This window comes from Neovison vison, chromosome 6 (assembly GCF_020171115.1).
Source record: "Neovison vison isolate M4711 chromosome 6, ASM_NN_V1, whole genome shotgun sequence".
In the NCBI taxonomy this organism is placed as follows: Eukaryota; Metazoa; Chordata; class Mammalia; order Carnivora; family Mustelidae; genus Neogale; species Neogale vison.
The window spans coordinates 55,604,788-55,627,735 of NC_058096.1; the positions used below are offsets into that span (position 1 = coordinate 55,604,788).

The following is a 22,948-nucleotide window of genomic DNA, read 5'->3' on the forward strand; positions in this document are numbered from 1 at the left end:
GTAGCTGGGAAGGTGTCACCAAAAAGGCAGAATTTGAGCTGAACTTTGAAGGCTTACGACTCAGGTAGAGAGATGATGAGAAGACATTTTAGATAGGAGACAAAGATGAGAACAGATATGCTCATAAGGTGTTTGAAAACCCATGGGAGGATCCATTTATCTAGAATAAAGTTATTCCAGCAGAAGAAAATAAGGTTCGCTATATGGACAAGTTGTCAAATTGCCAAGAGTCTGGAAATTCAGACCAAAATATTATTGTTTTATGATCTACATAAATTGACCTATAAGCAGTGAAAAGCCATCAAAAGTTACTGAACTCAGAATGACCTTCTGAAAGTCGTTTGGCAGTAAGTAAGATAAAAGAGTAGTGAAAAATATTGTGCAAAAGGGTGAGGGTGGGATTGAAGGAGGAGGATCAAAGATCATTCGGACCATTATTATTACATAATCCAGACAGGAGATGAAGCAGACATGACCTTGAAAGATAGCTAAAGGGATACATATGAGAAATATTTTCAAAAGCAGCATCTGCAGGTCTTAGTGAGACCAACTAGATGTCTGGATTAAAACAAATCATTAGACAAATATTCAAGCACTAACACTGCTAGAGGTGAATGGGTGGGGTTGGGTGGATTTAAAGAATATAGGTTTCTATAGGACCAAGAAAAGCACACGTTCTGGGTACCCATCTAATATATGAAGTTATGTAATAAATATCTGCTATTGGCATTGATTGAGGAAATATAATCTATCCATTTAGAAAATGACAGCTCTCAAATGAATCCTGAAAAAGATCATATTAGTTCTCATCAAATTCCCCTTAGTCATTTCTGTAGGGGAGACCTTATATGATAGCAGATTTAGTCCAGTGGGCATTCAATAAGAATCCATGTGACATAGTATGAAAATAAAGACATGACATCACCAAGACTTCTTAATTTATACAAAAATGCAAGCCTTCTTGATAACTTATATCCTATATAAGCTTCTTACTCAAAAATACTTGTGGCAATCTAGACACTTATTTACTTTGAGAGATTGGGGCTTTTTTACTCTCCTATAGCACATAAGAATGTTGGTAACATTCCAGTCCCTTAGTTCCAAACTCTAGGAAAGGTGGAAAATTATACAAAATAAGAAATGCATCAAGCTATGTGCTGTCTACAAGTTAGGTTATATTAACCTCAAAACAACACTGGGAAGAATTGTGTCACCATCGTACAGAATAGGCAGAGTCACAGGTTAATTTACTAAGGTTAAGTGTCTAGTGATGCACAGTCCCAGTATGATGCAAGGATTATTTTCCTCCCTGGTGTCGACATCGAAGGTATGTACTCAGATCTGGAAAGGACCTTGAGAAGTCCTTGCTTCACACTTCTTTTTAGGCTCACAATAAAACCAGGACAGAAATAAGGATCTTTCCTGTTCCAAGTGTGGATTCAAAAGCTTCACTAGAGATCAAGCAAAACCCTCTTTTACACCCAGCAAGAACTGCCATTTGAGCTTCTTCTGAGTAATGCAGAGTACAGCTTTTTTTCCTCTAACCTACATTTTCGATTCACCTCCAGATGTAAAACTGATGGGGTGGTACAGGTTAGTTACCAGAGAAATAAAAGCATTTGCTCAGTTATAATGTGTTCCATCGCACTCAGACATGTGGTGTTTTAATTGTTTCTCCTGTGAAATACCGACTGCAGACTTCTCAGTCACAATAGAGGAGGGCAAACCAATGTTTTAGGAATGGAGAGGAAAACCATTTTCCTCAAGCAGGAATCAGAACCAGTGATAACCTAGGGGGCAGGCTATATTGCAGAACAGTACTTTTTTTTCCCCTACCCTACTCAGAAATGACGTTTTGTCAAGAAGTGAAATGTAAATCAAATGTAAAATGAAGAAATTTAAAGTATTTAAGATATAAGCCAAAGTAGATCCATCTTCTTCCCTTTTTTTTTTTTTTAAGATTTTATTTATTTATTTGAGAGAGAGAGACAGTGAGAGAGAGCATGAGCGAGGAGAAGGTCAGAGAGCGAAGCAGACTCCCCATGGAGCTGGGAGCCTGATGTGGGACTCGATCCCGGGACTCCAGGATCACGCCCTGAGCCGAAGGCAGTCGTCCAACCAACTGCGCCACCCAGGCGTCCTTCTTCCCTTTTTTGATTATAATCTTGCAGACTTGCCACAATGACACTCTAAAACTGAGATGACATTTTTTTCCAAGCCCAGATTTTTGCTTCCTCACAGCTTTTGCTTTTTAAGCTAAAAATTCTCTCATTCTTGGTACAATGAATTTTTTGCTAAGTAATTAAAAACCAATTGTGTTTAAACCTTTTGAGATAGTTGGTTTTATGCTAACTCAGAATTTGGTTTCTAAAACCTCAAATTTAGCATCTCAAGGAAGAATGGTATCTATGGCATGTTTGAAAAAAATGTTTTGAAATGAAGTGATGGACATTTAAAAATAGAACTCAGAGCGCACAGCTTCCCTCCCATCTTTTTTCCATTGGGGGAGGAGAATGACACATCTGCGTTATGCTGCCACAACACTGCTGCTGTGATTCTACTGAGCTTCAGAATGGAGGGGAGCTACAAAGACCACTTGTAATTACAGTGTAACTGCCACAACCATGCAGGCAGTTTCCAATTAACACTGGATAGAACTAGAAATGGCCCGAACACCTGTCTAACACCTCACCGCCAGAACCTTCCTTTCCTGCTCCCACCCCTCATATCTCTGAAATTCTACTGCACCCCAACCCATCAGGAGCTCTGCCCAACCGTGAGAGCTTTAATACAGCACCAGTATCTTCCCCCATGACCGTTCTCAAGGAGTCTTTGGCTAAATTTTGGATTTCAAGAATATTTAGGAATTAGAGAGAGACCGAGAGAATGTGGAATTTTGTGGGCTAGACTTGAAGACTGCTATTTACTCATTTTTTTCCCCTTCTAAGAAAAGCTCGATGAAAATTCAAATAACTAACCTACAGATCAAATTTCAGAAGATAAAGCAATCCCTCAATAACTGCAAAAATTATTTTCTCGAAAATATTATATTTGGCAAAACTGTAATTGCAGTAAGAGAATTAGAGGATGAAATCACAAAATAAAAGGGCATTAAAATGTACCTTTTGAACCTCAGAGTAAATGAATGTTCTGAAAAACAACTGCTTCCAAAGCAAACTGACTTCACCCATGTAAGCATTCAATATTGACTAGAGGAAACATTTGCTTAGAACGCCATTATCAGTGTTCATGAAACATTACTGCTCAGGTTCTGTGCAGGCAAATGCTTCAAAGTTTAGTCAGTGGGCACCTGGTAGCTCTATACAAATTCTTCAAATTCGCAGTTAGAGGATTCAAATCCTGGTGGAAAATGGACCACCAGGTCTCCTTCCAGAGAAAGATGTGCTGCCTCACTGCCAGCCTTGTGGCCAGCAGATAGCTTCCTGCTGTTGGCTCCCTCAGGCTGTCTCACCCAGAGAGGCCACCTCAACCTGGTAGTATGTCCTCCCCAGGGCAGCCTGCCTCCAGTGACTGAGCCAAGTGGGCAGTACTGGCGTCAGACCTCTTCAACAGGTTGCCAAAAGCTTTGTCAGGCCTGAACCACAACTAGACATCTCCTTCAGCCCGACTTCTTCCCCCCTTCCTTTCACAATGAACATCCTGGACCCCAAACGCTGGTCTCACTGTCCACTTCAAGAGAACATAATCATTAGCACGTCTTTTCCATGCCCCTTCTCTCTCGTTCCATTTACCACAAATCTCAAGAAAATGCTAGGTATGCTCATCTTCTTGCATTATCATGGAACTTGAGAGCAAGCACACGTTTTAGGATCTCGACATCACTTTATTTAATGAAAGGAGGGAATATAAGTAGATACCTCCCTGCATCATCTTACTTGGTACATAGAAGAGGTAATATGTACCTGTTGAATGAGAGACTATGGACTCTGAAAAAAAAATCTGAGGGGTTTGAAGTGGCAGGGGGGTGGGAGATTGGGGTACCAGGTGGCGGGTATTATAGAGGGCACGGCTTGCATGGAGCACTGGGTGTGGTGAAAAAATAATGAATACTGTTTTTCTGAAAATAAATAAATTGGAAAAAAAAAAAAAGCCTTCTGTGTCTCATCCAAACTCTTAAGACAGGTCGCGGCAAGGGTGAATATAGGAGTCTCGTGTGAACTTCCCATGGCTTGCCTTTTACAGGTCTCTAGGAAAAAAAATGTACCTGTTGAGCAATTCTTTTCTCTCTGAAGATTAAACTATATTTTGCCTATAAAATTACAAATATAAAATAGTGTTCATTCAAGCATGTATTCATTCAATATTATTCAATACTGGGTACTTTCTACATGGCAGGCACAGGTGAAAAAGTACTGAAGAAAGTTCCCACTCTAGAGGATGGTGCATTCTAGTGATTGAGATAGGCAATAGAAGAAATGAATACATTGCCAGGGTCTGGAAAGAAAAATAAAGCAAGGTGAGAGAATAGAGAATGATTGGAGAAGCATCTGTTGTTTCGAAACCATAGGTAGAGAGGAATTGCTATCATCCATAAATGGCTGGGGTGGCCTAGTCACATCCACATTTCGTATATCAATTTCCTAGACAGAACATAACATTTTTGTTCTAGTGCAAAACTCATTGCATGCAACTTCCCTAAAATAATATTTCCTCTGCATCGTGAGTCCACCTGCTGCATCAAACATAAAATCTTAAATCTATGTTACTAACCTATATAGCAGTTCTGTCTTGGGGAAAGAGCAGCCTAAGCCATCATAAGCTAGAATCAGATACAGCTGTCTCAGGCAGATGGCTTTAGTGGGCAACATCATAAGCCTGCCAGATTTTTTAAAATATGAAAGGGTTTTCTGCCTCATTAGTACTTCATGGCTGACCATCCACAAACACCTGGTGTTCAGACTTCTTCCTCTTATGAAAATGCAACCATATACAGTCTTAGCTCAAAGGGGTTTATGTTATATCATCTTTGTCCAAAGAATCTAATACCTCGATAATTTATAAAGGCACAGGTAGGGGAGAACTTACATAGTTCAATTAAGGTGAAAAATTGAAATCAGGACCTACAGGAACTTAAGAGTAGTGGGTAGTGATAGAAACAAATTAAATTACTTTAAGGCCTTCCCAATTCCCACACTACATTGTCCAGAGGGAATCCCAGGCTGCCTTTAGAGGTCTTTATTTACACCATCAGTGGAAGAATAAATAGCACAAATGACAGTTTTGTTCTTAGAATAATTGTGTATTCATCTCTTTTATTTCCTTATGCTTTAGGACAACTTTGTTGTCATCTTCAACACATACAGGAATACTGAGCACCACAGTGTCTTTCCTTAATGTGGGAATCAAATCTTACCTACCCTGCTGAACTCTCGTATGAGGGAAAGGGAAGTTTAGAGCAAACTTAATTCAGCTATTGTAGATTTATTAAGTTTTTTAAGAGTATACTGTCCCAAGGTTATAAATTTCAGTTTTTGTATCTGTAAAAGGGAGATAATAACATCTCAAATTCTTCATAAGGTCAGTAAAGGATGTGTTTTAAAGTACAACTGACCCTTGAGCAATGTGGGAGTTAGGAGTGTGGAATCCCAATTAACTGGAAATCTGGATATAACTTTTGACTCCCCCCAAATTTAACTTCTTTATTTTTAAAATGAAAACAAACAAACTTTTTTTTTTTTTTTTTTTTTTTTTTGACAGAGAGAGTGAGTGTGCGTGTGCAAGTTGGGGGTGGGCCGAGGAAGAAGGCCTGCCTCTCCATCTACTTGTGATTTCTCTCTGTCAAATAAATAAATAAAATCTTTAAAAAAAAAAAAAAAAAGAAGGACAAAGAGAATCTCAAAAAGACTCCCCACTGAGCACAGAGTCCAAGGTGGGGCCTGATCTCATGACCTTGAGAACATGACCTGAGCCAAAATCAAGAGTCGAATGCTCAACCGACTGATCTACCCAGGTGCCCTCCAAAAACTTAACTTCTAATAGCCTACCGTTGACTGGAAGATTTACTCATTAATTAATACATATTTTGTGAGCTATATGTACTATATATTGTATTCTTACAATAAAGACAAAAGAAAATGTTATTGAAAAAAATCACAAGGAAAATACATTTCCAGTATTGTACTGTATTTATTGGAAAAAGGTCCATGTTTAAGTGCACCTATGCAGTTCAAACCCATGTTTAAGGGTCAACTGTACTTTGAAAACTACAGAGTGATTTGCAAATGTACTGTTGCAACTGGAGTTTATTTGTTTGGATTAAAATGTTAACACATTATTCTGATATCCTGTATCAGATTATATTATACTCTCAATTTTCAATTAAGCAATAAAAATACATTCATTTATTGGGCAACTTCTGTGTTACACCATGGAGAATATAAAAAATGATAGTTATCTCCTATAATCAAGGACCTTATACAGATCAGATTTGAGAAGGGGAATGTGGGATGATGTGGTTCTGGGTTTTACCAACATTTACTGAGCACTTTCTATGTGCCAGACATCATTATAAACGCCTTATATGTAGTAACTCTTTTAATCGTTAAAAACCCTATGAAAAGAAAACATTTTTATCCTCATTTTACAGATAGGGAAGATAAGGCACAAGAATTTTTGGAAACCTGCCCAAGGTCAGACATCTAGTAACTATTAAATGTATTGAAGTTAACTCACACATTTAGGCAAGTTAGCTACAGTGTTACTCGTTATGTTTTATTGCATTGCAAGTTGGGCAGAAAACAACAAATGTATCATTAATGATAACAAATAATGCTGACTAATAGTAAATGATAAATGAAGAGATCATCCTGGGATAGGATGGCCACCAAAGTCTTCATGATATGAGCCCAAAGCTATACCCAAACTTGTTTGCAGAATTTAGACAAGAAAAATAAAGGGCAAATGAGACTATTATATTCTATATATACCTTTTTGAGCAAGCAATAGGTATCACTTTATTGAAATATACAAATAGGAAAATACAAAAATCCCATACATACTTTCCAAATATCTCATTGAGTGGGTTCTCATTTATAGACCAGATTTATTTCCTAATTAAAACAGAGCAAACATTGACTTAAAGCACTGACTCCTATCCATACACCAGGCTTAAAATAATCTAATTTATTTCAAATAATTATCAATTAAATATTTTCATATAATCGAGACCATTCAAAACTAGCCACTTATAATGGAAAATAACTTGAAATCAAATAATGTCTTTCTATAATAAAAAATGACAAATTATTTTCAGCTTATGTGAGAAGCACTGTGTTGGTTTTTCATGGTGCAGACAGGAGGCTGCCCTACTTGCCCCTCTGGAGTTTTGTATTTGTTACAATTATAACATATATAGGAAAAGAATTTTTTGAGACCTACTTTTCACATGACACACAAAACAATGGCAAACATGGTTTCTACTTGTTTTAATTTCCAGCAGAAGAAGTGTACTGATTGCTTGTTGGTCCTGTGTGTATCCCATGTTACTTACCAAACGATACGTCTGGGCCTTTAAGACATTGAGATCAATAAAGTTTTCTTCATTGTCTGTCTCCTCTTCCTTAGGAAAAAAAAAAGTAAATAATTGTAAAAAGAATGTATAATACACTAAGTTCAACACGAAGACTAATGCAGGAAAGGGTATTTAAAAGCCTAGTGGTGTGCATAAAGTAGGGCATAATGTTATTAGCAGCTCATCTGTTTTTTGAGGTTTTGATGGTACCTTTTAAAATAGGGCCTTTTTATAGTCACTGAAAAAGGAAAAAAAAAAAAAACAGAAGGAAGGGCTGCTGCTGTAAAACTAGGGATAAAGAAACATAAGAATAAAACAAGAGTGTTATGGTGAGTGCTATGAAGTGTGTAAGCCTGATGTTTCACAGACCTGTACCCCGGGGCAAATAATACATTATATGTTAATAAAAATAATAATAATAATTTAAAAAGAATAAAACAAGAAACACTGAAAAGTGGTATATCTAAAAGAGAAGAGATAATGGAAGAAGTGAATGGCAATTTTGAGAACATGACTAAAATGGACAAAAATGAGGTTGACAGACACAGAATATCTTCACCTGCTCCCAGGACCAGTCCCATTAATGCATAATTTTGACATCTCATCTCTTACATGCTCAAGTTTAATAAATAAATAATATTAGTCATTAGTACTGTTTGGCCCATGGCCCCTAAACTCTAACCTTGTATTAACTACTTAAAAGGATAGTTCAGGTATATTCTAAGCTGGTCCTGATCCCTGGGCCAACTGATATGGAGAGCAGGGTCAGAAGTGACCCTTGGAGAGGCAATCCCTTTCCCAAAATACAAAAATGGAGTCTGGGGAGGTTCTAAAGCATATAGAACAAAAAAAGAACAAAAAGCTTCCCTTTCTCTTCAAAGGCCTTTAGGTGGGTGAATCCAATCTAGTAAGGACTTAAGGACATGGTAAGACAGTGAATGGAACTGGTCCTCAAAGGAAAAACAAAACAAAACAAAACAAAACAAAACAGTAAGTGTGTGTTATTTGGCAGACATTTCCACACATACAGTTCTACAAAGCTGCAGTGGGAAAGTTCAAAGATGATCTTTATGGTCAAGAACTCAGACAGATGTAAGAGTGGTTCTGAGACCTGCAGCATCAGCATCACCACCAGCAAGACCTGGGAGCCTGTTAGGATGCAGATTCTAAGGTTCTATCCCAGATCTACTCCGAAACTCGGGGGTGGGGACACTAAGGTAAGCTATGAGAACTACACTAATCTTTGGGGGAATTGGAAAGATTTTATGAAATATGAAGCAATATAAATGCAGAGTATAAATACACTCCAGTGACATTTACTTTTTTTATGTTTACATTTTTTTACGTTACTTTTTCAGAGAGGCAGGGCAGTGGAGCACAGAGGTGTGGACAAAATTGATGTGATTGTTTACATCTTAAATCTTAGCCATAAATGCAGATGCACACCTTTGAGATCCAGCTCAGTGTATTCTGTGTTTGCACTGCTGATGACCCACTTAACAACCAGAGTAAATGACCGAACTGCCAATGACTCAATGCCCATGGAAGAAGAGACAAGTTTATTATGCTTTTATCATAACCTAATTAGTACTGTTTACATAGGGAATCAATAAATATTCGTTGAATTCGTACTGGATTAAATGCTAATAGGTAAAAAGCTTTAATAGTAGGCAGTCAAAAAAGGATTTATGTTACTAACTAAATATTACTAAGAAAGCATTCAAAAGGAATTCAAATATAAACAGACTTAGAAAAAAGTTTCAAAATAAACTAAGAGGATTCTGATTTCAGTAATATAGAAGACACTCAATAATTTCCCACTATTTCTTTGCATATAAGTACATAAGTACTATGTACTCTCTTAATTCTCTAACTGCCAGTTACTAAGTACATGATTATATACAGCAGGTGAAAATATTGTTTTGTGATCAATACTTCTTTTATCTTTTTTAAAGAGTTATCAACGTGTCCTATCTTGACAAGTCTAAAATTAAAGGATTCTAACTTCTAGATAATTATAGCAGAACTTTACTCTGTCAGAAATAATTTTTTTCCAACCTTGAGCCACCGCACAAACTCTGGCAACAAAATAATGTAACATCCACCATCCAAACGTTTTTTGGCACTCATCACCTTAGCGAGAGGGATGGGAGAGGTAATGAAGGGCTACTTAGACAACATGATGATAATAAGAAAGAAAGAAAGAAAAGGGAAAATTCAAGAGACTTGACATAAGGGAGCCAGCAGCCTTAGAGGCAACCCTTTAAGGACGACCTTCATTTTGGTCTAAGCCTGAATGGGAAGATTATACAAAGAATAAAGTCGGAACTCCTTCAAATGGCCAAAATGATCTGGACCTGGTCTATCTTTCCTGTGAATCTTTTTTTTTTTTTTTAAAGATTTTATTTTATTTATTTGAGAGAGAGAGACAGTGAGAGAGAGAATGAGCGAGGAGAAGGTCAGAGAGAGAAGCAGACTCCCCATGGAGCTGGGAGCCTGATGTGGGACTCGATCCCGGGACTCCAGGATCACGCCCTGAGCCTGAGGCAGTCGTCCAACCAACTGCGCCACCCAGGTGTCCCTTTCCTGTGAATCTTAAACCACACACATGCATACACCCACCATCCTTAGGAAATCTGGCCCCAATGGTCTCCCAGTTCCTTGTTCAAGCTAAGCTCGCTCCTGCCTCAGAGCTTATGTACATGCATTTCCACCAGGATCTTGCTCAACAGGTGCTCAATAAAACACGTGTGGAATGAATGAACATACTTACCCTAACTTTTAAAATGTATCATACTTTTAAAATATTTCTTATAAATTGATTAATTTTACAATGATCCTTTTCCTTCTATAAATAACAGAATTAGCTTTTTCCTATTAATGGTTTAAAATATTTATACTGCTGGTAAAAGTCAAGTTAAAAACTTTGACAATACAAAGAAGCATAGAAAAGAAAATAATCAGGGTGCCTGGGTGGCTCAGTTGGCTGAGTGTCTGCCTTCATCTCGGGTCATAATTCCAGAGTCCTGGGATTGAGCCCTGCATCAGGTTCCCTGCTCAATGGGGAGTCTATTGCTCCCTCTCCCACTTATCCTCTCTCACTCGCTCTCCAATAAATAAAATCTTAAAAAAAAGGAAATAATCATCCATAACCTTTCTACCCATATATAACTAATGTTAACATATTATTATTTTTTCTTTTTGGTATATTTTACATACTTGGGTTTATGCATACAGCAGAAATTATCATCTCTATATCACTAACATTTCTTTGTAAACAATTTTTATGGCTACATAATATTCTACTATTTGGAAATAGTCTAATTTACTTAATGGTTAGTTTCAGCAATTGCTAGAAAACAATGTAGCATATAATAGCTTAATAAATTAGCTGAAATATAGAATATACTTATTATCTAATGATTTATTTACTTTTGAAGATTTTATTAATTAATTTATTTATTTGCGTGCAAGCAGGGGGAATGGCAGAGGGAGAGAAGCAGGCTCCCGGCTGAGCATGAAGCCCAATGCGGGGCTTGATCCCAGGACCCTGAGGTCATGACCTGAGCAGAAGGCAGATGCTTAAAAGGCTGAGCCATCCAGGCACCCATTATCTAATGTCTGAAAAATTCACTTGGAAAATGTAATTGATTTATGGCAATAAAATACACTTTAAAAAAAGGTTTTGTCCCCCTACCATTTTAATTTCAGATCAAAGGTATACTTTGTAAAATATCAGGGTCAATCTAGCTCTGGTTCTGTGAAAGTGCTTTTTTTTCCTACCATGTTAATAGTTTAATCTGTTATAAAGACTTGATCATGTGGTTTCACAATATGAATAGAATGTTAAGAATGGTAAAGGCCCAGAGGCTGCCAAACAACTTAAAAAATGTTGGTACTTAAAAGTGTTTTTAAAATCTCCTAAAGGGTAGTACTTATCCTAATTTTAGAAGCATATAGGAGTTCCTGAGAAATGAACAGTGTTCTTACAAAGTAGAATATATTAATCCTAAACCCTACTATTCTTTGGTAAATTCTATATTATTTATGGTTTATTTCAAATCATGAATGGTTGCTAACAAACTATTTATTCATATAACTAGTAGTTCACTGTTTCCTGTTTACAGTTTAAGAACTTCTGCTATAATTCAGACTTCAATCTTTAGAAAACATGAGCATTAACTTAACTAATGGTCTAAACAACTGATACTTGGTACCCTATTTTAAAAGCGTTTCTTCTCTAGAAACAATGAAATGAAATACATTCCTAAAAATGGAAGTTTGGGGGAATTAAGAGAAGGGAAAGGAATTCAAAGGTAAAAAGAAACAAAAAGTTCAGTAGCACACATACCACAAATTCTTCATCCACTTTATTTAATGTTAATTCTGCATCATCTTCTGGGACAGTTTCTTCTTCTAATTCTTCCACTGGGTATGTTGGTCTAAAATAATAAGGCTTAGTATGTGATAAGAGTTAAAAACAAAACATTTTAGCAAGACAAAAAGGTATAATGTGAATTTTAAGAATCCCTTCTATGCCAGATCTTGTCCTTTTTTACTATGCGCCCTTCCTTAATCACTACTACATGTTTGATGTATACACTTGAAACTTTCTATTTTTAGTTACGTTAGTTATGTTAGTTGTGTTAGCTCTACGTAAAGAAGCAAAAATGTTTATCTCCAAGTTTAAAGAATAAATATACACAACTGGGACGATAAAATACATATTGTTATACAACATTCTTTTTCACTAAGTTACCACATTTAAGTACATATGCATTTTTCTCTTTTTTCCCCCTATACCTGCACTATTCTACTGAATAATAGTACCATAACTAATTTAACTAGAAACTTAGCCTGAACATTGAGGTGGTTTCTAGTTTTTTTTTTTTTTTTAAGATTTTATCTATTTATTTGACAGACAGAGATCACAAGTAGGCAGAGAGAGAGGAGGAAGCAGGCTCCCTGCCGAGCAGAGAGCCCGATGTGGGGCTCGATCCCAGGACCCTTAGATCATGACCTGAGCCGAAGGCAGAGGCTTAACCCACTGAGCCACCCAGGCGCCCCATCTAGTTTTTTTTAACTAAACAAAAAAACCATCCTGTACATTCATCATTATGTCCATCATTTAGAATAAATGTATATAATAGCTGGGTCCACAACTTTGTACATTTTATTGTTTTTCCATATGTTCCAAAAGCCAATTTCCATAATGTTACCCTAATATGCACCCTCAACAACAGTGACTCCATTTCCATATGTTCACAAATACTGCAAACAAACTTTAATCTTTGCCAATCATATAAGTGAAAAATCTCTTGTTTTAATTGCATTTCTTTAAGAGAGTAAGTGAACAGCTTTTCAAGTTTTAATTGGTTATTGGTGTTTCTTTTTCATTGAAATGCCTATTTATGGCCTTTGCCCTTTTGTATATTAAGAAAATTAATGCTTTGCCTAACTTGTATTAAAAATATTCCTAGTTTATCACTTAAAATCTTGGCTATTCAGGACTGTTATAATTCTTATTACATAGATTTGGCAACTTTTCTTTGCATGGATGCTAGCAGTTTTAACATCATATATACAAGATTTTCCTTCACATGACACATTCCACCCCTCTTTGACCTTTTAGTACTCCTACAGTTTCATTTTTCACATTTACATCGTTGACCAATTTGAAATTTATTTTGATGGAATAAGAAGGGTTCCAGCTTTCTTCTAAATCTAATCAGTGGTCCTAACACGAAGTGTTGAACAACCATTTCTCCAACAAGATTAACGACATATATTTCCCATATTAAAAATAACTGAAAATATTTAGGTTTATTTCTAGAAACTCATTTAAAAATCCATACCTCAGACATATTAATAAAATATAAAAATCAACATAAAGTACTAAGAACCAAATCAATCTTCTTAAGGAATAAGTTCTCTATTTCATTAATTAGAATTAGAGACTACCTCAAAAGCAATGTTCTTCTAGGATTTGCTTTGACATATTTAATATATAAAATAATAATCTATAAATATATAACTTCTATGTAATTTATAGATTACATAGCTGACATACTATCTGATGCCTACTTTCAATATTTTCCCTCTTATTCTTCCCCATGTATTTTAACAGTCCTTATAAATTATTCAAATCACAATACATGGTCAAGAATTAGATATGCCTAGAAACAAAGGAAGTACAAAACTGATTATTGGTTGAGATATTAATCACTTCAGGTGAATTTAGAACACATTGGGCGGTAAATTTAATAACATCTAAAAATGCCAAAATGGAGTAGCACATCTCATAACTTTTCTTGGAGTCTAATAAGGAAGTAATGTGAATCCATATAGTTATTCCTTATATTGCACTAACTGGTAATATTTAGGCTGAAGCATATGAAATTGCCATTTTTTAGTTCAACACAGGTGAATATCAGCAATTTCATATGGTTCAAGTTGATGATGACCTAAGTCAAGTACATTTTTTTAAGGTACTTATTAATAAGAGAATAGATTTTTTACATGAGAATATAATTGAATATACATTAAGATATTAGCAGGGAACAATATATACACATTTCTAAAGAAATTTTTTCTCATCCCAAAGTACTGCTTGCTCAGGTTTTGCCTAAATAATGCTTTCCACAATCTCTAACCAGTCAATAAGTCCAATCTTCAAAGAACCAAAATTATGTATTTCCTAACCATATCTTACATAAATGGATAGTTTCTGAATATTTTATTCTCTTATCCATGTGATTAACATTTATTGAGCATCTATGATATACAAAGTGCTATGCTAACTGCCATACAGTAGGTATGAAGAGTTCATAGTTTCTTGCAAGAAAGCCAAACCTATAAAAAACGATTTCAATACCATAAGATAAATACAAGCACAGAATTATAAACAGATCACTCTCAGGTCAGACAAAGAAGCAATGTACAGTGCCTAAGAGAGTGTCAGGTGGCTTCTTCAGGTGGTTATTATTCCTACCCAGTATCTATAAGCAAAAGAGAAAAATCCCATTTAAAGTATATTAATTTCCATTTTTCCTTAAATCTGCAGCTATCAATTACCCCCATGTATAACTATCTTTGTGTGTATAAGTAGACTTTGAAAAAATTTCCTACATTGACGAAGATATTCAGTTAAACCTTTAATAATTATATATTTGAATTGGGAAGGGGCATGATAAAATCAGAACTGGTTGTGAATATACTGGATATTCCAATTTTGTCTATGCAGACATTTCTAATCACCTGTGGCATTTTCAGTTTAAAATAGTCAAGAGGAAATGCTTCTTGTCAGTTCAATTAAATAGCTCTGAACCCATGGGGGAAAAAGCTATCCACATAAAAGTACTATTGTCAGGTTAGGTAATGTTTACCTTTTCCAGGTGAAACCAATATATTTTAATGCTTCTTCTGCTAAACAGTCAAGAACATAGCATACATGTTCTCCATAACCTGACTTTAATTTTGAGGGAGGAAAATCTGCAGTTCTGCCCTGAAATACAAAAGATAAACAGGGTATTACTTGTTATTTATATTCCAAATGTCAAAATATTTTAAGCAAATAAATGTATCACTTCTCTACTTTTCAAATAGGATTTAAAATAACTGTAATTATACTGCTTCTTAGAAATCCATCTTTTCAGTCCATTGATACATAAAAAACTACAGGAAAATGAAGACATTTTATTGTCAAAGGTATCAAATTGAAAGGCAATAACCTCATGACAGAACAAGTAATTGATCCTGTTAGGGTGAAAAAAGACCACTACTGCCTTGGTATCCTACTGTTAAACAACCATAGGAAGGACAGAGTGAATCACTTGTCAAAAGTTAATAACATGTGTGCCAAAAATTTTTACTGCCTGTCCCTCAGGAAAAGTCAGAAATGAAAAGTACAACTGCTATCATGGTCTATTAAATCAAAGCTCCCTTTCAAAATACAGTGTTTCAACTTCCTACTAGCATTTTTTAGAAGGAAAACTAAGTATCCAAATAATGTACTTCTGAGATGTAACAAGATTAAGAAAAAATATTACTTTTAGCTATAAAGAGTACATTGAACATTTTTAGAAGTAGCATTAATATTATAATAACAAACATTCTGAGGTTTTATCTGAAAAATCCAGATATAATTTTATATATGTATGTGTGTGAATAGACACAGTTATTCACAGAAAATTAATCTAAAAGGGTAGCATCTACACTGAATAACCAAAATTAAAATTCATGACTTGACAACATTCTGAAAGAAGAGGGTTGTTTACACTTACAAATGATCGAAGCTCAGATAATATGTTAGATATAGTTGCATTAGGGTCATCATATTCTTGAGGTTGCTCAAAGGGGCGTCCTGCTTTGTTAATCAGCCAAGAAGCAAGAGTGCAAAACATGTAGAACTGTTCACCAGGGTTGGTAGGCAGTGCAAAATAGTGTCTGTTTCAAAACAAGGTGGGGAGGATGGAATATGATATATTGCAAACAAGTCTATAGCAACTAAATGGACTAAGTCCAAAATTGCTAAAGAACTTTTTTTTTTAAATAGCTTTAAAATCAAAAGACATTTCTAATTCACTCTGAAGTTTCTGGTAATCCACAACACTCATATTCAAGTTTTTAATCAATAGAACTGGAGCAATTACTACTATACGTAAAATATTAGATCAAAGATCTTACACCCAGTAAATGGAGGGCATGTTAAAAAACTGATCGATCATGTACAACTTTTGCCAGTATTATCTATATGTCAGGAATAATGAATAAGAGTACCTCTTGAAAATGAAAACTAGGAATTCAGAGAATTTCAGACTTTGAAAAAAAAAAAAGACTCTAATGATTAATTACTATGCATGTTTACAACGTCACTGGTATCTTTACATACTATTCCTAACACATTGGGTATGTTAAACAGTTGTTCTCATCTTGGCTGCATATTTGAAGTACCCGAGAAGCTCTTTGAACTATTGCTACTGGACAAAACATTGCTTCTTCCCTTACAAATTAAATCAGAACTTCTGGGGATAAAGCCCCAGTACAAGTATGTTTCAAAAGCTACCTAGATGGTTTTAAGGTACCAGGATTAAGAACCACTGAGTATCACATCTACAGCCTAACAAACATTTGTTGACTTTTGCTCAATCCCCTAGCCAGTAGGCAAATAGTCCTACAAAGATCAATGTACGATTTATACTTAAATAGGTTAAGAATAAAACTTGCCAACAATACTCAAGTCGGTTTGATCAAAGATCTGATTTTGTTTTATGTGCAATTATTAATTTTTTGTGCCATTTATAATTTTATTTATGGCTATTATAACTATTTTTCATAAAAATCAGCAATCTACTCTTTCATGTTTCCCAAACTTTTTCCTGCAGGGTAGTGCAAATGTTCTAAAAGATAACAGGTAGCTGGGAAGAAAAAGATCAGGAAGTCCTTCCAGGCATATGTGCACAACGCTTTCAAAGTACCCACTGCTGAAAACTCATCTTTTTTTCCCAGCCTGTTACCAACTCCAGAACAGAGGACTGAATACTGAGAGATCCTCCTGACATAAGGCAGTGGTTCTCAAACTTGAGCATGCATCAGAATCACCAGAAAGGCTTGTTAAATAGACTTCTAGGCTCCACCCCTAGAATTTCTAATGCAGTATACCTGGAAAGGGACTGTGGCCTTTAATCTATAATAAATTCCCAAGCCATGCTACTGCTCATCTGACAACCACAGTCTGGGAACCATTAAATTTGCCACACAGATCCATGATTTAAAATATCCTGGATTATAGCACAGAGGTTATACCAGTAGAAATTTTAGGCCATTTTCTTTTAGTTTGAAAATACACTTGGGAACAAAAATGTATTTTTATCATAGAAAATGTTGCTTGTTTATATTATCCTGATTGATTCATTGAAGTAATAACTCCCAACCCCAAAATTCCTATCACAGATCAAGCAACACTACCTTTTTGTCTAACTATTTTCTCCTACTCTGGACTGACTTAGCAGTCTGGGCAGTTTACATAGAGCCTACATATCCTAAAGTGCAAGTTATTGGAAGAGAGCAAGGAATGAAATCAAAACTGTCGAGGGAAATTATTTAAGCCAAGGTACAGCCATTAAAAGAAAGTATTACAGATTTTTAATCTAAGTTGCATTTTACACAATAAACAATGTTAAGTATTAACTTATTTATCTGTCATTAAGCTACACTGATTGTGAGAAAAAGTGCTAGCTGTGCATAACCCTCGACAACTAATGGCACTGACTTCAGGAACGATGGACTTTTCCCCACCAGAACAAGGAAAGACCTTTAGGGTGTATGATAGACACAGTTCTTTCAGTTGTCATTTTATTTGTCTTTTCCACTTCTTAGCTTCTGAAAGTACTGTTATCACAAAGGTATAAGTCTTTTAAACCAGAGCAATTCGTCAACAAGTTTACTAACTTCATATAAAGTCAAGCAAGGTCCTTGGTACCAACAGTTACCAGTTGTAGGGAAAGATAATCGCAAAGAAAAACAAAAACTAGAAAGAGAGCTAAAATGGTAACAGTATTCATCTTTGGGGATGAGATTATGGGTCATATCAGTATTTTCTACGCACTTTCTTGTGTTTTTCTGAGTCCTCTATAACAGGTACTTTTATAACTTTTATAATCAGAAAAAAAAAACAAAAACAAAAACAAAAAAAACAGTTTGTGTTTTGTGGAGGGGTGTGTGCTTTAAAGACTAAGAAAGCCAAGCCGTCTTCCGGTTCTTTCAGCGATTCTGAAACTTTACTCTCTAAAAAAATACCAAAGCTACACTCGGTGAGCTCCGAGGCCTCTGTCGCCAAGTTCGGGGTGCAGTGCCCTTTCCTGGCTACGAAGATGGAGGCAAGCGCTAACTCGCGTTCAAGGTTCCCCAGGAGGCCGGAGGAGACATCTCCCCGGGGTCCGGCCGGCACCCAGACGCTGGAGGACGAGGGCACCCACCTGGACGGGGGCTTCAGGTTGTTCTTCCGGAGGAGTTCCTCCTCGTAGTGGAGCAGCTTCAGCTTCTCCACCAGGTCCTCCATCACCACGAACATGTGGTAGGCCGCGCCGGGCCCCCGCTCCACGACCACCTCCCCTGCCCCTTCGCCGCGGGACCGAGACACTCCATCTTCCAAACCTGACGGCGTGACCACTGCCGCGGCGGCCGCCATCACAAAACAGGCAGAAAGCGCCCGGCGTGGGCTCCGGCCCACAGTCCTCGGCGGCCTTCGCCGCCTGAGCTGCCGCAGCCAGGACCGCCGCGACCGGTTACCAGGCGACCGCCGGGCAACCCGTCACCAGGGAAACTAGACTCCGCCCCCTTCCCGCCCACGTTTCTTCTAAATTCCCTCCAACCAGGGCGGGCTTTCTGAACGACGTCACGCGGCGCCCTCACCCTTCCCCCGCCCCTGGGGAGGAGGTGGCAGGGAAGTAGTCCCACCCCCTCGTGGGGGCGTGGCGCTCCGCTTCCAAACGGGGCCGAGCCTCCAGGCAGAGGAGGGGCGGAAGGCGTGTCTGTGGCGCGCTCCCGGGGGTTGTTAGCTGGTTTGGGGCGGGCTCGGCCTGGTGGTTACCCGCCGCAGCTGAGCTGGTATCCGAGTTAGCGGGTAGCGCTGAAAAATGTAAGGGGTAAGGAAGACTCCCACTGCTGTGTTTTCACTATTCTCAAAATTGAAAGTTTTCACGGTTGCAAAAATAGTGGCTATCGTAGGTTTCCCTTTGGGTCAGGAACTTTCCAACAACAGGTTTCTGTTTTGGCTGTATTTAACGGAATATGATAAACCTTGAAGTATTGTAATTCTCCCCTGTTATTCTGGCGCTGGAACAAGGAAGGGGTGGGGAAAAGAAGAAAAGAGGATGCGCAAAAAGGAGGTACTGGGAAGGATTTGTTCTACCTCTGAAACAAGAATTCTAAATTCACATCCTGCTGGTTTCAAGCCCATTACATGTTGCGTAGAATTTGGGGGTTCCTTGTTAAAAGCAACTAAATAAAGGGGATTATCTTGAATTTCTCTGCAGGACAGCTCTAAGTGTGGCTAAAGAGAGGTACTACTGTACTCTGCAGCTATTAGGAAAACAAGAAAGATGACATAACTGACCATAGCTTTGCAGTCCTCAAAACATGTTTGTGTGTCAAACAGTTTTCCAAAATGCAGCATAAAATATGAGGTAAGTGGTAGATGTGTGGAGGTTTCATGGAAGAAGAGAATCTGTGGGAAGAGACTGGAAATGTATTTGTGTGTATGATGTGATTTTTGGGAGATCTCTGATGTTATACCTGCTACTAGAGGACAGAAGAGTCACTTTTTATTTTTGACATAACTGAAGTTTTGAAATTTATCTAATATATTTTTGTTAGAAAATGGGTGGAGGAGCACTTTTCATTTTACTATCTGTCTAACTTCTTTCTGATACTAGTAAAGTTATTAAAGTGAAAAATCAGAAAGACAAATATCTTCTAACATTTACCAGAGAAAGGAAATACATAAAATGATTTAGAAGATAACCAAAGGGAAGGGCCACAGAGAGTTGCTTTTTAAATAAATAATGTTACTTTCCTACTGTAAGTCATTAGCCAGCTGCTTTTAATAAAGATAGGTTGAAAAATTGGCTTTGACTTTACCCTACCGCAGATTTGGCCTTTTTCTTTGCTTCCTCAGAAGAGTGTTTCTCACCCATACATTCCCCACCCCAGCCACCACATTTGGGGGTGAGGGATATTGTAGTAAGGCTGTTTAACTTTCAGAGTACAAGATAGATATATAGCTTTTTACAATTGGAAAAGAAAAGTGAAAGCTCAGAGGCATACTTTGTGATGCTTGGTTAGTCAACAAGCAACCATTGGCTGTTTAAATGATACTCAAAAAGGTTTCAGACTTTACAGGTAAATTGGTTCCAGGGAGATGTTCACTCAAGTCATTCTACCTGCATAAGATGTTCTGACATTTTCAGAAAGTTATATATAGCACTCAAGATGAAATAGCCAAATGTTGTATTTTGGCTGAGAAACCCTCCAACAACATATGTATTTTGATTGGGGGGGGGGGAAACCTAGCCATTTTCTTTCCCAGCACAATACTGACGCATCCTGGCTTGAAAGCAGTATGAGGAATTGTTTCTCCCCTTCATTGTTCTGAAGGAGAAAAAAGACTAAAATATAAAGTGTGCCTTGGTAACTGTGACACAGAAAGAATAAAAGAAAGGAAAAGCCAACTGTTCAACATTTTGTGTTTTCCCATAGAAAAAAACATGGGAAACAATACTGAAATGTCATTTCATTTTTGTAAGGCCTGGGGATGAAGTTTGCTGAATCTTTGTTTCCCATCATAGTTGAAAACACTTCTCTTTCCCTGCTGGAAGGATTTCCTTCTCACGGGTGAGAATGCACACTGAAACCCTCTTCCAGCTCTTTCAGCCACTTGGAAGCTGTGGGGTACATTTTTGTTCATAGTTTTGCTGGACTAGTTCCTATGTTGACCAAGGAGTTAGACAAGGACTTGAAGAGAAAAGAGTGTTGAGGCATTGTGCATTCCTCCTTTCAGGAATCTTGGGAGATTTATCTCTGACTCTATGTGTTGACCACAATTAATAGCCAGGCTTCTGACAGGGACTTTTATCTCTTACAAACTGTGAGATGATTGGAGGTAATTTTTAAGGCCCTTAAGATCTTTTTGTGACTGAATGGGCTAATCTCTGGAAACTGAACGGTACTCTGATCACAGGGAGATTTAAAGTAAATGGATTTCCTGAAAGATGCTGAGCAAGGCTGGCGGTAAAAAGGAGGCAGGTTCGAAGGTGGAGGAAGGCTTTCCAGCTGCATCTCCAGATATAAGAACAAGTCCTTCAAGACTGGGTGGGCATGCTTAAAGAGCAAACCTGCTTTGCATTATAAATGACTTCGAGATGTTAAAAACTTAGAAAATCACTAATTGAATAAAACTTTCTTAGTTTAATAGAAAGTGTATGTCAAAAATCCAAAAAATAAAAAGGTCACGTTTAAACGTGAAGCATTAGAGGCGATGTCTTTTAAAGTTAAGACCAAGATGAAGACACTCACTTTTCTAAACTATACCAGAGATCAGAACTAGAACACTGGATAAAAATTAGTTAAGTATTGCAGAAGAAGAAACTGTTGTAGGTGATATGATTAAGTAAAAAATTCCAAGGGAATCTACAGACAAGTTAGTAAGACAGCTCAGCAAGTTTGCCTGACTGAAGAAAGGTTACTAGATTACTAGTTACTAATAATAAAAGTGTTTATTAGTATTTACTATTAATAAAAGTCTAGTTACTACTAAAGAAAGGTTACTAAATCCAAACTGAAGAAAGGTTACTAGAAGAACAAAAACCTCAAAAATAAACCATATACAGCACACAGGAATAAATGTATCATTATCATTATGGAGAAATTGTTAAACTTTTCTGAAAATCATAGAGTAATCTAGACAGGGATATGATATTCATGAATGAGAAAAATTAATTATCTTTGCCCAATCTTTAAACTCAATACACTTTTGAATAAAATTACAAGAAGGCTGATACTGAAAATCATACGTAAATGTATATTTATTTATTTTATTTTTAAGATTTTATTTATTTATTTGATAAGAGGTAAACAGCAAGAGAGGGAATACAAACAGGGGGAGTGGGAGAAGCAGGCTTTCAGCTGAGCAAGGAGCCCCATGCTGGGCTCAGTCCCAGGACCCTGAGATCATGACCTGAGCCGAAGGCAGATGCTTAACGACTGAGCCACCCAGAAGCCCCGATGAAAGTAAATTTAAGGAAGACTGGGGAGGGAATCATGATAATCAGATAGTGGTTTCATCATCAAGGTGTAACTTAAAATAATGACATCACAGGAATAAATAGAAAATAGAAAATCTGGAAATTCAGTATATGGCAAAACTGGTGTTACGGATTAGTGGAGAAGGATGAACTACTCAGTAAATGCTGTTAGAATTATGGGTTATGCATATGGAAACAAAATTATATCTCTGAATTCCAACACATAAATTCCAGTTGGATTGAAGGTATAAATGTGGAATACTTATAGGATATTTAGAAAAGAACAGAAGAGTATCTTTAACCTCAATAGGGAAGGATTTCTTGAAGGAAATAAAAAACAAATTTTAAAGGAAAGAGAAACTCATTAAAATTTAAGAACTTAGATTTAAAAAAAGAACTATATAAACAATGAGGAAAAAGATACAAGTGACCCAGGGGCGCCTGGGTGGCTCAGTGGGTTAAAGCCTCTGCTTTCAGCTCAGGTCATGATCCCAGGGTCCCGCATCGGGCTCTCTGCTCAGCAGTAAGCCTGCTTCCTCCTCTCTCTGCCTGCCTCTCTGCCTACTTGTGATCTCTGTCAAATAAATTAAAAAAATAAAAAATAAAAAATAAAAGA

The 22,948-nt window shown here is 37.0% G+C and overlaps 1 protein-coding gene across 1 annotated transcript in view; it reads right to left on the reverse strand.

Moving 5' to 3' along the window:
* The window catches only part of IFT57 (intraflagellar transport 57), a 54,182-nt gene extending 35,401 nt beyond the window's left edge, over positions 1-18,781 (reverse strand). Inside the window, exons 1-5 of the mRNA XM_044251331.1 lie at positions 18,508-18,781; positions 15,814-15,976; positions 14,917-15,035; positions 11,883-11,973; positions 7,511-7,579 (exon numbers count right to left, since the gene is read on the reverse strand). Of these exons, the coding sequence (XP_044107266.1) occupies positions 7,511-7,579; positions 11,883-11,973; positions 14,917-15,035; positions 15,814-15,976; positions 18,508-18,719 (654 nt within the window). The 5' untranslated portion in view covers positions 18,720-18,781. The remainder of the gene's footprint in view (positions 1-7,510; positions 7,580-11,882; positions 11,974-14,916; positions 15,036-15,813; positions 15,977-18,507) is intronic.
* Between the last annotated feature and the right edge of the window lie 4,167 nt (positions 18,782-22,948).